Genomic DNA, 14,428 nt, shown 5'->3' with positions numbered 1-14,428 from the left:
TAAAATCAAACTGTTAGTTTTTCAAACCCCATAGGCATGGCGGAACTAACGAACTGATTCCAGAGGATATTTTTGCGACGTGAATCGACTGCTGCATTACAGCCTTGCACCCCATTAAAGGCTTTAAAGTCATTTTTCCTGTCAGAAAGGATTGGAGGATGGCATGGTTACGAAAGACTTCTATACAACTATCTTTACTGATGGGTTAAAGATTGTGTGTGGAGTTGGGTCCGGAATCTTCTCTGAATCCTTAAATGTTTTCAAGTCTTTTCGGCTACCTGTGTATGCCAGTGTATTTCAAGTGGAATTATCGTTCTCAACCATTCCTGTGTGCGAGTACTGTTGTGAGGGATGAAGGCGACCTACAGTTTTAAGCCTAATCCGAACGGCTTATTTAAAAAAGCACTTTTCATGACAAGAATTACTCTTGGAGAATTTGTCAATTCCTCGCAAGAGGCAGTGAAATAAACTTTAGATGGCATAGGCAGGAATCGAACACAAGTACTCTGGCATGGAAGTCCAACGCACTAACCATCATAGGAAGCATGCAAAATACTCACATCAAGATTAAACCAAAATAGAAAAATAGCTTACGGCTATTATGACTTTCAATTTGGCCGCAATATCATCTTTACTGGTTCAAAAATGTCGGACTGTCCAGCCTCAAAACATACCTCTGTATCAATCTAGTGGCATTGCTTTGCTGAAAATTAACGGGCTGCTGAGTTGGCCCCGAGAGGATAGGTCCTTGCGGAAAGGGTAAATATTCCCTTTGAGGCAAAATGTCCTCAATTTTTATGACAGAATCCAACCTCAGGTGACACAGTCGTCTAACGGATTATACCATGTCCAGAAAGATAGGTAGATATGGCCTACCTGTAGAAAAAACCGTTCTATCGAACTTTTATGCAGACCCAGGCATGATATAGTCAGATTCACTGCAATATGTACCGGATATTGGCTGTTAGCATAGCATGCAGCAAAGCTGGGTAACCCTCACAATAATCAGTGCAGTAAAGGCGGAGGCCAACATGAAATGGAAACTGTGATTCACTTTCTCTGTAAATGTTCTTCCCTAGCCGGCTCTAGAATGTTAAGCTTCGGAAGGGAATTCCTTTAAGATCTTGATGAACTTTCCCGGATGTAAATCAAAAACCTTATTTCATTTCTGAATGCGACGAAATGGACCTAAAATAGTGTATTTTGAAATAGCAAGGCTGCTTGTGACTGCCATCTCTACCTACCTGCCTACGTATTTTCAATCTAAACTAATTTATTTCAAAACCATGCAATACCGATTGTGCGTAGCAAACCCAAAAGTTTACAAGTACTTTGAAGTACTTGACCAGTAATTTAATTCCTTGGAAACTGAAAGAAAACACACACTATTCACTTATTTGAAGTACTACTCAAGTGTTTGAACATCTGATACTTGGTACTTGTGCTCCAATACTTGAAAATACTAGCACTTGCTTCTTTTTAAGTACAAGTACGATTAATCTGAAGTGTAAATATAAGTACCTCGATTTTGTTATTCAAATGACTTTGGAAATCCGAAATATTGAAGTAGTTTTTAAACCTATCTTAGAAAGTATCACATAGTGAGTAACTCACAGTACCCTTAGCGTAGGATTGTCATGCGAGAAGTCTTGGGTTCAATCCCTGCCATATTTTTTACTGCCTATTGCGAGGAATTGAAAAGTTCTCTGTTAGGATTCAGCGTACAAATTTAAGGCCCCCCCTTTTGCTGATAAAACTAGCACACAGGAATGCTTAATAGTTGTAAGTCACAAGGCACTGGTTTACTACGGACTGTTGCTCCACTTAATTCATATTTCGAGTTACTCATAAGAACTTTTAAGTACTTTCTATTGTTGGAATACATAATTAATTTTATTTGTAAATCAACCAAGAAATTCAAACCAAAGTTACCGAATGAACACAAAAGTAAAACTTTATGTAGGCACTTTGAAGTGTTCCTCAAATACTCAAATAACAACCTTACAAAAATTGCATAACCAAATTAAGTTACTCAGTACAGACTTCTCTTTTTTCTCTCCTTTATTGAAAATATCTAACGTTTTGGTAAATTTTTTTTTGTGTTCCTTTTCAGTTGCCACAGAATCTCTTGGTAATAAACTAAATGGACTTTTGCAAGATGCCGAAAGCCGGATACAGGACCTTAGTGGATGTGAGGGCTTCCCACAGTCAACACCATTTACCAGCACCCGTTCCTCTATATCCAGTATTATTATCGGTGAGTTGTGTAAGTTTACTTTTCCCATCATCAGTATGTGACATGCACGAAAGTACCTCAAAACTTGCATGTCGTGTCTATAAAGTGTCCTTCCCATAAACGAGTGCCGCTGCCTAAAGTCTTCGAATGGGTCGTCATATGGAAGCTTTTTATTTTTATTTTGTAAAATAATTTTACAAAATTGCTGGCAGGATGTCATACGAAATTGCATTTGGGAACTGAAAATGGCATCTGAGATCATTGCAATTTCCCTCCGGGCTCCAGGATATTCCGGTTGTGTGTGTTTGGTTTACCTGGATAGTCTCTGTGTAGCATGTTTGTCTGCCTGTTTTTCCTCTAGGAATATACCTAGATCTAGATATACATATGTAGATACAATGTCCCAAACGTTTGTAATGTACGAAATTCATGCAATTTCAGGTAATAGTGGACCGTCAGTGACAGGTTGCACAGGAACTGAAACTGATAAACAAATTGGAATTTGGGAACGACGTGTTAAAGGATTGCGCCGCATGCTACTCGGCTGGGATCAGGCCCGTCCCCCAGATAGCCCTATGGCTGTTGGTGTTGATGTCATTGGAGTTAATTCTATAATGGTGCGAATTCTGGAGCCCACTGAGGGTGCCATTGGGACTAAATTCAAAGGTAAATTGTTGTTATCGCTTACCTACCGACGTGTTGTTGTATGTTATTTGGCTAATTTAATTTTGATTCAGTTCAATGGTCAACAAGAGCAGATTTTAGCAATGTGGTTGGGGAACGAGAGATTCTCGAATGGAATAGCTTTCAGGGAACAATGGGCGCCAATTGTAGAATAAGTGACCTCACTCAGGGACGAAGGTATTTCATTAGAGCTTGTTGTGGCAATGTCAAGGGATGGGGTCCATCAAGATTGTCTGTGCCAGCAAGTGTTGTACCATCAAGTAAGTATAGTGTGGGAGGTCGAGATTGTTATGTACCTTCATCTTGTTAGAGGTATTAAGGTATTAAAGACTTAATACTCCGTATCAATTTCACAGGTTGGCGAGACTTGACTGAGAGAGATGATCGGTTTATGGGACGACTTCGAATCCTTGACAGTCTTTTTACGGCTGTGCGTCTGGCCCGACCTGAAGATGCCTCCGAATTGACCTTGGAATCATCTGCAGCACATCGAAGAAATCCCAAAAAGAAGACAACCATAAAGCAATTATTTTCTGTGACGTCGAAATTCCAAAAGCATCTCAGACGGTATGTTATCCATATTTATGTCTTGAAAATCCGTCTTTACAATCATTAAAATTTTAATTTCCAGTGGTATCTATCTGGCGTGTATATTGTACTACGAGGATAAGGTACTCGTAACGAGTGAAGATTGCATCCCTGTAATTGAGATAGATGAAACCTATCCGAGTTCTCTGCACAGTGACTACCATTGGTTTATGAAGGTAAGTCTGGGTTAAAGCTCTTTTTTGTTGTGTTATTAAGTTAAAAAGATGAAATTTGGATTTTTATGAAGGAAAAAATAAATCAATAGATTTAAATAAGTTGTTTTTTAGAGATACACATAAAGACATCTTATTATTTGACTAGACAGTGTTACCTTCAAAAAAGAAGACATGTAGGCTTTTCAATTAATATAGGGTTTCCATCAATCAGTTTGGATAAAGGATTTTTGAGAAAAAATCTTATGAGGGTAGAATTTTATCATCAGACAATAATATAGATACTTTTTAAAAAGTAATTCGGGAGGAAGATTGTAGTAAATTTAAGAGGATTTTTACTTAGTTTTAACAATGTTTCAAACCCCCTTTATTTTTACACTGAAGTTGTCACTGTAAGTGATTTCAATATATGTACAGATCTTTGCTGAGTTAAAAAAGTTAATTAAGCTTTTGGAAGATCCTAGTTCCCTAACACTATATAGATTTGTTGATTACTTCAGATTCTATTTATAAGAAAAGCAATGCTTTATGTAGGCAAAAAAACTGGAGAGATCAGTGGTTTGATGCAGAATATAAAGCAATTAGGAACAAATCGTTCAGGCTGTTTAAGCTAGTAAGGGCAATCAATTCAAACTCAGCAAAAATGATGTACCAAAACGCAAATGTAGCTTAGAAAAATCTCCGCAAGGAAAAACTAAAAGAATATTCCCTTTTCCTTAGGGAAGGCTGAACGCAGTAAGAGATAGCAACTCTTTTTGGAAATTACCGCGAGAACTAAATGGGATACCTTTCGTTAGGAAAATCGAAATTTGCACGGGACTATTAGATCATTTTCAACAAATACTATGAAGGCCAGAAAGACCTTTCCAAATACAGTTTGCTTATCCTTGGATCTAAAACGAAATTCTGGATCAAGCATTCACAATTCACAACAAAGCTCCCGGAGACGATCGTGTTCCCTATGAATTTTATAAAAATGCTGCATAAAACTTCTTAATTAAATTAAAAGATGCATACAACAAGATGTTCCTTAGCGATGATTGTCGGGAAAGCTTTCGCAAGAATATCATTTTCCCAATCTTTAAAAAAGCCTTACGCTATGGGTTCAAGATAACAATCCGCTAAGCGAATACCAGGCTGGTTTTAGAAAAGAATACTCAACGGTGGACAATATATTTTCTTTAACGTGTATCGCCAGATCATTCCTAACGAAAGAAAAGAAGTTATACACTTCCTTCATTGACTTCAAGTCAGCTTTCGATTTAATTGATCGGAATGCATTGTTTTACAAGCTCAGCTGCTTAGGTATATCCACAAAAGTTTTGAATACGCTCAAAGGCCTCTACGCGAGCAACCAAACAATGGTATGGAATGGAATAGAAAGATCAGAAAGGTTCCACACGACATCAGGTGTTAAACAAGGCTGTCTTCTGCGCCCAGTTCTATTTTCCTTTTTCTAAGAGATTGCATTTTTGTAACCAGTTCCACTTTTGCCGTGATACTTCACGAGAACACAAAAGTGTCTTAGCTTTGCAAAGTGTGACTGCAAAATGTTGACCACTTTTTTAGTGAATTTAAAACGTTTCATTGGCTGTGTTCAATCTAAGACAGATAGGGTATCCGGATACCTTTTTGTTAGTGTTTTACGTGTAAAGGAACAGCTGATCAAAAACAGCTGAGATGCCATAAAAGGAATCCAAAGGTATCCAAGAATTTCTGGGGTATGTAGGTATCTGACAGAACAGCTGATTCAACACATGGTTGAATTTCAAGAAACTTGAAAATTCATTTCAGCTTTTTGTATTTGTTGGTAAACAAAAGATACCTTAATTGAAGTTGTATTTGAAGATGTTCTGTACATAATAGACGATAAAGAAGCTATTTGCCTCCGAATTTGATTGAAATTGATGATGAGATTTTACTTGAAAAAATATTGTTGTAATATTGAAAAGCTGGCCATTTAATATACTCTCCGAGCAATGAACATACCACTTGGAGAATTTCGCTGAATGCAAAATGAGCAGAACTCTTAGCTAAATTGAACACTCCAGTTGATAATAAGCTTTCTTGATTACTCAAGATCCAAACAAAAAAAACAGCTTTTTCTACCGTTTGAAAGTTCGTTTATTTTACTGCAATTTGTGCAAGAGATCCTAATAATTTGAATTCGTAAATCCTTTAAAACCGGAGACTTCGCAAGTAAATTATTAATCGTATAGAATTCCAATTGAGCTAAGAGGAAATTTAACACAGATTAAGATTATCTTTCATTTATTAAATTGTTACGCACCTTTGCTTTTTGTGAACAGCTGAAAGTTGTTTTTATTTTTTGACAGCTACCTCAATACAGCTATCCAATTCGTTCAACAAGGTATCAAATCCACCTATCCAAGATACCCTATCCAACACAAGATTGAACGCAGCCAATGGGTTTTTGAAGCATGTAATGTTCCATATTTAGAAATAGCGTAGTGTTTTTACCCCATGTGTCAACAAATGCCAGCTGCCCAAAAAGCTGGCTATTTTAAATGGATAGGTTCAGACAACATAAGGGACCTTAAAGTAAATCAAGTTTCTAGTATCTGATTGGCCAGCTGCCAATTGTATTCCAATTAATGTAACTTTATTGGAAAGCTGATTGGAAACTAAGTGAAGCAATATCTACCTAACTATCAATTCAATTCTATTTATGTCAAAATGACAGATGATTAAGTTTTTCCATTCAACACATTCAAAGCTGAATTAAATCTTATGAACAATTCCATTTAATGATTTGTGTAAAAGGGTTCCTTGCCAAATTGGAAAAGATATAAGTATCATTTCAAGACAATATACAGATCGTGATGGACTTGTTGCTTGCCTGAGGAGTTGGTAGATTTTGAACTTTAAACTGATGGTAGAGGTTAGTGAAGTAATCTTCTAAGTTTAAAACATATAACACTTGAAAAACTAACTAGCTGCCTTGGTAAAAATGTACGTTAAAAGAATTGACTGCAAATGTCTGAACCTGCCCAATGAAAACTTTTATTGAAAGAAAACCCTTTGTTGCAGCTCTTCATTTGGGCTATCAATCCTTTCCTTAATAAAACATTTACAGCCTCATGTAGTTAGAAAATAATAAACCTTACGATAATGATGTGACTTTATTAAATTGTTCCTTTTTTTCATGTAATTTTTACTAAATCTTAATGAAAACTTTTTCCTCTTTTTATTTTTAGGTTGCTTGTACCTGGGAAGATGTTAAATCTCTTCGCACCGACATGGAACGGCACTTAACGTCGGCCGTTCATTTCCGTACGAAACTACTTTCGGCCGCTTGTCAGATGCAATCAGCCCTCTGTCTAACCGATCTTGGCCAATTATTTCACAAACCCCTGCGTGATTCACACGGCACAGTTGTGCTGTGTTGTGTAAATTCGGTGAAAACTCAAAAATCCATATCCGTCTTAAACTCTCGATGGTTGCCTGTAAATAAAATCCAAAAGAAAATCACAGCTTTACACGAAGACTATAACATCAACGAGATGCTCATATCTTCAATTAGCGACCAAATTCTCTACCATCAGACATCGACAACGAAAATAAACCCGGGTCTCTACTTAGGCTATTTGAAAATGCAATGTTCGGTCGATCAAATTCAGGTGGTTGTTCCAGTGAAAACGCCAAACGTTCTTCCTCATGCAAAGGTTCGAGAGAATTCCCACATAACAGCCGATGAATGGGAAATTCTGACAAAACAAAATAAATCTGAATCGATGACCCTGGAATTTACTCCGAATCCGGAGGTTATGACCGAGGTTCAGAAGATCTTCTTGAACGATATTACACAGGCGGCAAACACACTCTTCAAACACATGAACATCCGACCCGAGGAAGCCCTCAATTATAGGCTGTATGATATTGAAATCATTGAACTATCGAAGGACATTAGCTTTTTAATAATCTGTCCCCCAGTGGAATCGTCCTGCGCTGTGCCAGGTCAAACCGAATTGCTACTTCAGCGAGACGACTTGCTAAGCCTGACAATTCAGGCTTTTGAAATGATCCACCTGAGGACATATCAAAACGGAATCATTCAAAAATATTCGAGGCTCTCGTGCATTCTCGAACTAGATACAGCTTTGGCAAATCATTCTCACCGTGAGGCTTTCTCCACCAGTGAGCTGCAAATTGCGAAGGAGCGTCTAGCCAAGCTCCAGGAACTCACTTTAAATCTGAATTCGGTTTGGAAGAGTGTTCGCTGGCTTATGGATGTGATTGCGTTTGCTCGTGATCGTAGCTGCAACCCTACCGTGACCATAAGAGAAATTCTGGATTTTAAGAAAATCCTCGAGGACAACGTTGAAAACTCCATGTGTGATAACAGCAACTGTCATCTGTTGCAGCTGCCAGTTCGCGATACGAAATTCAGCAAGAGCGGCCCCGGCCGCGGATCATGGCCCGGCCCAGCTGCAAACTCTCATCTAAACTCAGAGTGTTATCTGGCTGCAGAGCACTCGAAGTCCGAACAAAATCTTGGCTGTGTACAACCTCAACAGTTCCTGCATCCTAAAATGAACTCAAAGAACGATGAATGTCTTAGGAAAAACAGTGCGGACTCAACTTGTTCGCAATACACACAAAGCTTTTATTCAACTGGAGGTGAGAACAGTGAACAAGTGCTCTACCGCATGCCACCCTCACGCTCCGAAGACACTCTGTCAGCTAATAACAAATTAAAAAACTCTCACTTTAGGAAACGGACAACTATGCCGAATGTCCAGGGTGGTCCTACATCCAATTCCGCTCCGTACCTCTCCGTGAGTGCTCACAGCAGTAGCTGTCAAACGAATATCACCGATTCAGTACAAAGTCTATCCAGTGACTCGGAAACTGCTTCCTATCCAATTGCTCAAAGGGTCAAACTCAAGACAACCGCTGCTCTAAAAGACGGAGGACTTTTCCTCAAGTCAACTCTTAATGCTTTACAAACCGAAATCAAAGGCACCGACGCCAAGGTACACTGCTCAGAACCGTCCTCACCAGTATCAAATAAATCAAATAAACGTCCAATACCTCGTCAGGCTAGCGCAGAAGACTGCACACTAGGGAATTCAACAACAGCTTTGGCCAGCAGTATTTCACATGCGGCTACAAGTACCTCTCAGCAAACGGGAATTATTCAAGTGTTTACGGCTTACGATACCGGCTTGGCTAGTGGTACTAGCTTGAAACTCAATGTCACACCAAAGACCACAGCCAGAGAAGTTATAAATCTAGTGGTGAAGCAAATTAATACGGCGGTGGTGTTAAAGGGCAATAATGGACCAATTTACACGTCTGACAAATTAAACAATTTTTGTTTGGTAGCAGTTATAGGGGCGCGGGAACGCTGCTTGCGTGATGATTTCAAGCCATTGCAATTGCAAAATCCCTGGAAAAAGGGTAGGTTGTATGTGCGGCAGAAGCATGAGTTGCTTGCTGCCATTGAACATTCCAACCGAAAGTCGCATCTTATTTAAGGTTTTATTTTTGTTATTATTTTATTGCAATCTCATATGACTTGACATTTGACATAGTTCTAGATAGTTGCAATCCCAAGCCTAAGAAACAAACTTCCCACTTTTATATTAATAAGATTTCTGTTTAACTTATAAAAACTCACAGTTGACACTTATCCCCACTGGTTTCAAGGGTCAGGCAAATTTGTGATTGATAGGGGCACATAAATTGAATACGGAAATGCGAGTACTTTCGCAGGTTTAAGAATATGTATATGTATATTTTCAAAAGACATCAAACTCCTGATTGAAATGACAAACAATACTTAGCTTAAAATGCTTTAAATTAAAGCTTCTTATATTTGCCACTCTTAAAAATATATAGCTTTTTGCATATACATATAAACACCAAATCTTATTTTCCGTGAAAGGCTCAAAATACAATTTAAATAAATACTCCGAAGGAAAATATGGCTTCCTTCATTTCAAAAATGGCACTTATTCCTCGAAATGTCAGCTGTCAAACCGTTGTTTAAGTATTTCCTATTTGACGTCTAGAAGAACTTGCGAATAATGGAAAGGTTTAGACGACTTAAGTAGCTTGAAAGTTGAGCAAGTTTCAAGTATCGGATCGGCTAACTGCCAAATAATTGCCTTCCAATTTAGACGATTTTATTGGAAAGTTGGCTAGAAAGTTAGTTAAGAAAAATCTCCCTAACTATCAAGTTGAGTTTACTTCTGTCAAAATGACAGTTGATAATGTTTTTTCATTCAACTTTATTACTCTATGATTTATTTATTTTCTGCACAACTTCATTTAAAAACCCCATTAGCAACCCCAAACCTTTCTGTAATGAAAAAAGGCGCTAGCTGTGCTAATTGTCCAACTGTCAAAAATATGTCCCCAATTAAGGAACTTTTTGGAAAGTTATAATCAATCAAACTCTCATCTGACTTTCAAGTCAAGTGTGCTTACGTCAAAATATCAGCTGATCATGTTTTGTTCTAATTTAATTAAAAGGTGAACTTCATTACCTTCTGAATTATTCCATATACATTTTTGAGTAAAAGAGTTTCTTGTCAATTGGAAAAGGATTACGTAGACACATAATTCACGATGAAATTTGCTTTTTTTTATTAATAATATAAATGTCTTCAATATCAATTAAATAGCCTTTTCACACCAAACCCAAAACCAAGTTTTTGGCAAGGAGTTTTCAAAAAACCCAAAATCGCTTACACGTTTTCGTTTGACAGAACCGACCCATTAAATTTGTGTTGATGCAATATTCAAATACTGAACAACTTATTAAGGATAGTTTGAATTGTTTCGAAAAATTGGGTTTCAATCAATGATTTGGAGCCATTGGTATATTTCAAATTGTAATATATTTTTGAAAGGAGCTATAAACTGTTGTGTTTGCATTTAATTGAGCGCTAATGGCTGAATCACAAACTCGCTTCAGCTTCGGCTTCGTCTACGTTACGGTGGGCCTGCTTCGAGGTTGCTTTGAATGACATTTCTATTATTTCATCCCTCCAAAGAGCAAATATTTTGTTTGTTGACATTTTTTTACAGCTGTTGAGCTGTCAGACAAAGCAAATGATCAGATAATTAAACTAGAGCTTCCGTTTTTAGTCACATTACATTATATTACGTTCTTTTCCTTACGATTGTCAAACGAAACGTGAGGTCGAAGCTCCATTGGGATTACATGCATTGAATTCCTATGGCTGAACTTGTAAACGTCAGGTGAAGGTGAAGCCGAAGCGTGTTTGTGATTCAGCCATAAATGTTTCGAAAGTTTTGTTGCTTTAGTTCATCTTTGAGTGTTTATTAGTTTTCTACAGGTTTTATATACAATTTGTAGTTTACGAAAACTTGTGGCTTTCAAATAACGTATGTAAAAACTTTAGTTTTCGATGTACATATGTAGGTTTTCGGCCAAAACCGATCATTTCGCGAAAACCGTATTGGGTTTAAGTTTAACTTTGGAGAAATAAAGTTCCAATTCCATTTTGAAGTAATGACATGAATGGAGTCACTTATTCGGACTGAACCTGCTAATTTCCCTTGAATTTGAAACCAGATACCCAAACGTCATACTTAAACGTCAAATTTGACAGTTGTAATTTTGTGTGAAATGTTTCTTTGAAAAATTAAATTTTCAACTTAATCCAATGTCAATTAATTATTTGTTTTAATTAAACCGCGAAATAAATAAATTAAAATCTTAATTGTCACACAATCTCTTCCAAGTTATGCCACTAAATGTGTAATTATTTTTGCCCACAGTTAGTTCGTCTTTTGTATTCTTCCAAGCATATATGACAATAATCCGGCCTCATTTTCTTCATACTTTGTCAAAACTTCCACTTGTCAACAATTTGACCTCCATCTTAAAAAACTTATGAATATTTATGTTGTTTTATCTTAATATTGTCTTATTCCTTTCAATTGTTTTGAGCTCAAACAAAAAGACAAGTAGATAATACCCAAAAATTTGTACGGTCTTCATTTTAAAATAAAAATAATCTTTTGTTTATAAATTATTTTAGGAAAACAATAGCTACATAAATATATACAAATGTCAATATAGGTAATCACTATTTTAGCTTTATGACCAACTCAAAACACAAAAACAAAAACTATATAGACTGACTTTTATAGTTTCTATTCAAGAAAAATAAGGTCTTTCTTATTTTATAACTGGAATTTCAAAAACAACTCAAAATTTTTAAAGTAGTTAAGTCAAAAACGAATCATAAACTATACATGAGTTATTATAGACCTAGTTGAATGGATCTTTTCAACTATAAAAATGTTAAAATGTCAGAATGCTACTCATAAATTATAAACCTAACTAAAAAATGATGAATTATTTTTTAATAAATAAATGAATTGTTGTTATTTAAAGAAATTATTTTTGTATGTTGATGTAAATATATATTTCTAGAGAAAATAAGTATTTTAATTTTTAGAAAAATAAGTAAATATTCTTATAAAATGGCACACTAAATAAGCTAGGTTCTGTGTATAGAAACAAAAAAAATTAAAATACAATAAATAATAGATTTATGCATAATTATTAAATAATTTCCCTGCACTCAGATTCATCCGTGGTGAGAAGCAAACTTTTCGATGTTGAGAAGCTTTAAAAGCGCCACATCTCACATTTACCCTTAGGTACCCTACTTTAACATAGAATCCGTTCAGTAAAATAGAAACAACGAAATTACCTTGGATCAATTCTTCCGATTCCAACGCCGCCGACGGATTCTATGATAAATATATAAATATTGTCCTCTCATCCCTTGTTGCTGTTGTTAACTATTAATATTCACACCAATTATAGAATCCGATGAATAGCCTTCGAATCGAATCAAATGTCATTTTTGACAACTAAACCAAGCTAAAAGTGTCAACAAATCACTCAAAATTCATCCGCAACTTAATCATTCGGATTCTATAATCGGCATAGTTGTTAAAAATATTGCTGTTAAATTAAACTAAAACAGTTAGATTTGTTCTTACTGCTACACAATATATTTATCTTATGTCTTGTTAATTCATTATAAATTGGTGTTGTTATTTATTTTAAAATAAGAGCCTGACAAACAAAAAATATGAACTTAAGATATTAAAATTTAAACAAATATCAACAATAAAAACAATAATTTTAACCAACTTGTTGTTAAAAACTGGATTAGATATAGATTAAACTTTCTATAAAAACAAAGCAAACAAACAAAAAAACAAAATTAACTTAAACTTAATGTGTCTTCGATAATATCAATCTATCGATTAAGGTGTATTCTTGCCAACACTTGGATTCGAGTGCACAAAATCTAAATAAATAAAAAACAAAATAATAAAACGAATCGAACGTTGAGTCTTATGATTAATTTAAATGTTAAATTTAAATATTAAATGAAAAAAAAAGTTATTAAATAAAACTTAATAAAACAAACAAACAAAAAAGAAAACATATTAAAATGAAACGAATTTTATTGCGTTAGTGATATTTAGTTACACGATGTGTGTTGAAAAAGTAAGTTTTGAATTGAAGGATTAATAATTAATTTAGAATATCTATATAAATACATAAAATACAAAAAAAAAAACACACAAATTATTATTAAACTTAGGAGATTTAATCAATTATTAAAATTAAGTATAAATACTAAACAAAATGGTATGTTGTAGGATTTCATTAATTTCTTCATGTATAGTAGATAAACTATATTATGTAATAATGTTTATTTCAATAAGACACCGAACCAAAATAGTTTTATGTAAATTTATATAAATGTATTATGTATGTTGATATATGCATAGATATGTATGTATGTAATTATAAACTATTAACAAAAACATTCTGTGAGGGAAATAAAACGACTAATAAATAAAATGCAATACATTAAAAAATTAGAAAAAATGTTTTTTTTTATTTTTAACTTAAATTGGGATTCAGCGTAAACCTCCCTGCTTCAAAAAATGAACTACTTAAAAAGGGTATACTAAATTGCTTTCCTAGGAAGAGGCCACATGCAATATAAAAAAAAAAACGAACAAAAATGAATGAAATGATTTGGTTTTATGGTTTTACAAAATGTATTTAGATTGCTTTTTACATTAATACTAAATATTAATGCCATTTTTACATACAGTCCTTGGTCATATTATAAGACTGTATAACTTCTAAAAGACGGTTTAGGGAAGAATCATATTTTTTGTATATAATCGTAAGTAGTTTGACCCCATGCATCACGAATAGCATTGGTCAAGGTGTTTTTGTTTTCAAATTGTCTGCCCCCTTCATATATAGCCATGAATTTAGCCTTGACAAAAATTCCACGTCTTTTTATTGAATACAATAAATGGGCAGCAGAGGTGATTCAAAAATGTTTTTAATTTTTGGAAATGACCTTTCCAGCAAAAATTTATAGTTGTTCCTGTTTAATAGCAAAACTCGAACTCGATTTTTCCATATTACGAGCTTACAGTATCGAAGCTTACAGCTCTTCACACAATATTATATGATTCGCGGCTATGATGCCTTGTCATAAGCCCATCCTTTCTTAGATTATGGAAACAAAAGTTGTACCCATCAGGACCTTCAAGGTTAAACTTTTTTCAGACAACGCGGTTCCATTCGCTGCTGCTCTCTCGTAGTAAAATTCATCCGATGCTTCTTATGTACTTACATACCTTAAAACATGTTTTATATTTTAGTTTTCTTCTCTAGATAGTAACAATTGTATGT

The 14,428-nt window shown here is 35.1% G+C and overlaps 1 protein-coding gene across 8 annotated transcripts in view; it reads left to right on the top strand.

The window, feature by feature from the left end:
* The window catches only part of LOC129938513 (ankyrin repeat and fibronectin type-III domain-containing protein 1), a 187,319-nt gene extending 177,117 nt beyond the window's left edge, over nt 1-10,202 (top strand). For 5 of the 8 annotated variants that reach the window (XM_056046129.1, XM_056046130.1, XM_056046127.1 and 2 more), the window contains 6 exons: nt 2,114-2,257; nt 2,678-2,902; nt 2,974-3,180; nt 3,277-3,487; nt 3,552-3,684; nt 6,900-10,202. In XM_056046129.1, coding sequence (XP_055902104.1) covers nt 2,114-2,257; nt 2,678-2,902; nt 2,974-3,180; nt 3,277-3,487; nt 3,552-3,684; nt 6,900-9,182 — 3,203 coding nt within the window. In that variant the 3' untranslated portion in view covers nt 9,183-10,202. The remainder of the gene's footprint in view (nt 1-2,113; nt 2,258-2,677; nt 2,903-2,973; nt 3,181-3,276; nt 3,488-3,551; nt 3,685-6,899) is intronic. The other 3 variants (XM_056046133.1, XM_056046132.1, XM_056046131.1) reach the window with 3 other exon arrangements.
* Nucleotides 10,203-14,428: the final 4,226 nt, after the last annotated feature.

The sequence above is a fragment of the Eupeodes corollae genome, chromosome 1 (genome assembly GCF_945859685.1).
Source record: "Eupeodes corollae chromosome 1, idEupCoro1.1, whole genome shotgun sequence".
Lineage (NCBI taxonomy): Eukaryota > Metazoa > Arthropoda > Insecta > Diptera > Syrphidae > Eupeodes > Eupeodes corollae.
This window is presented reverse-complemented; position numbering and strand designations above follow the sequence as displayed.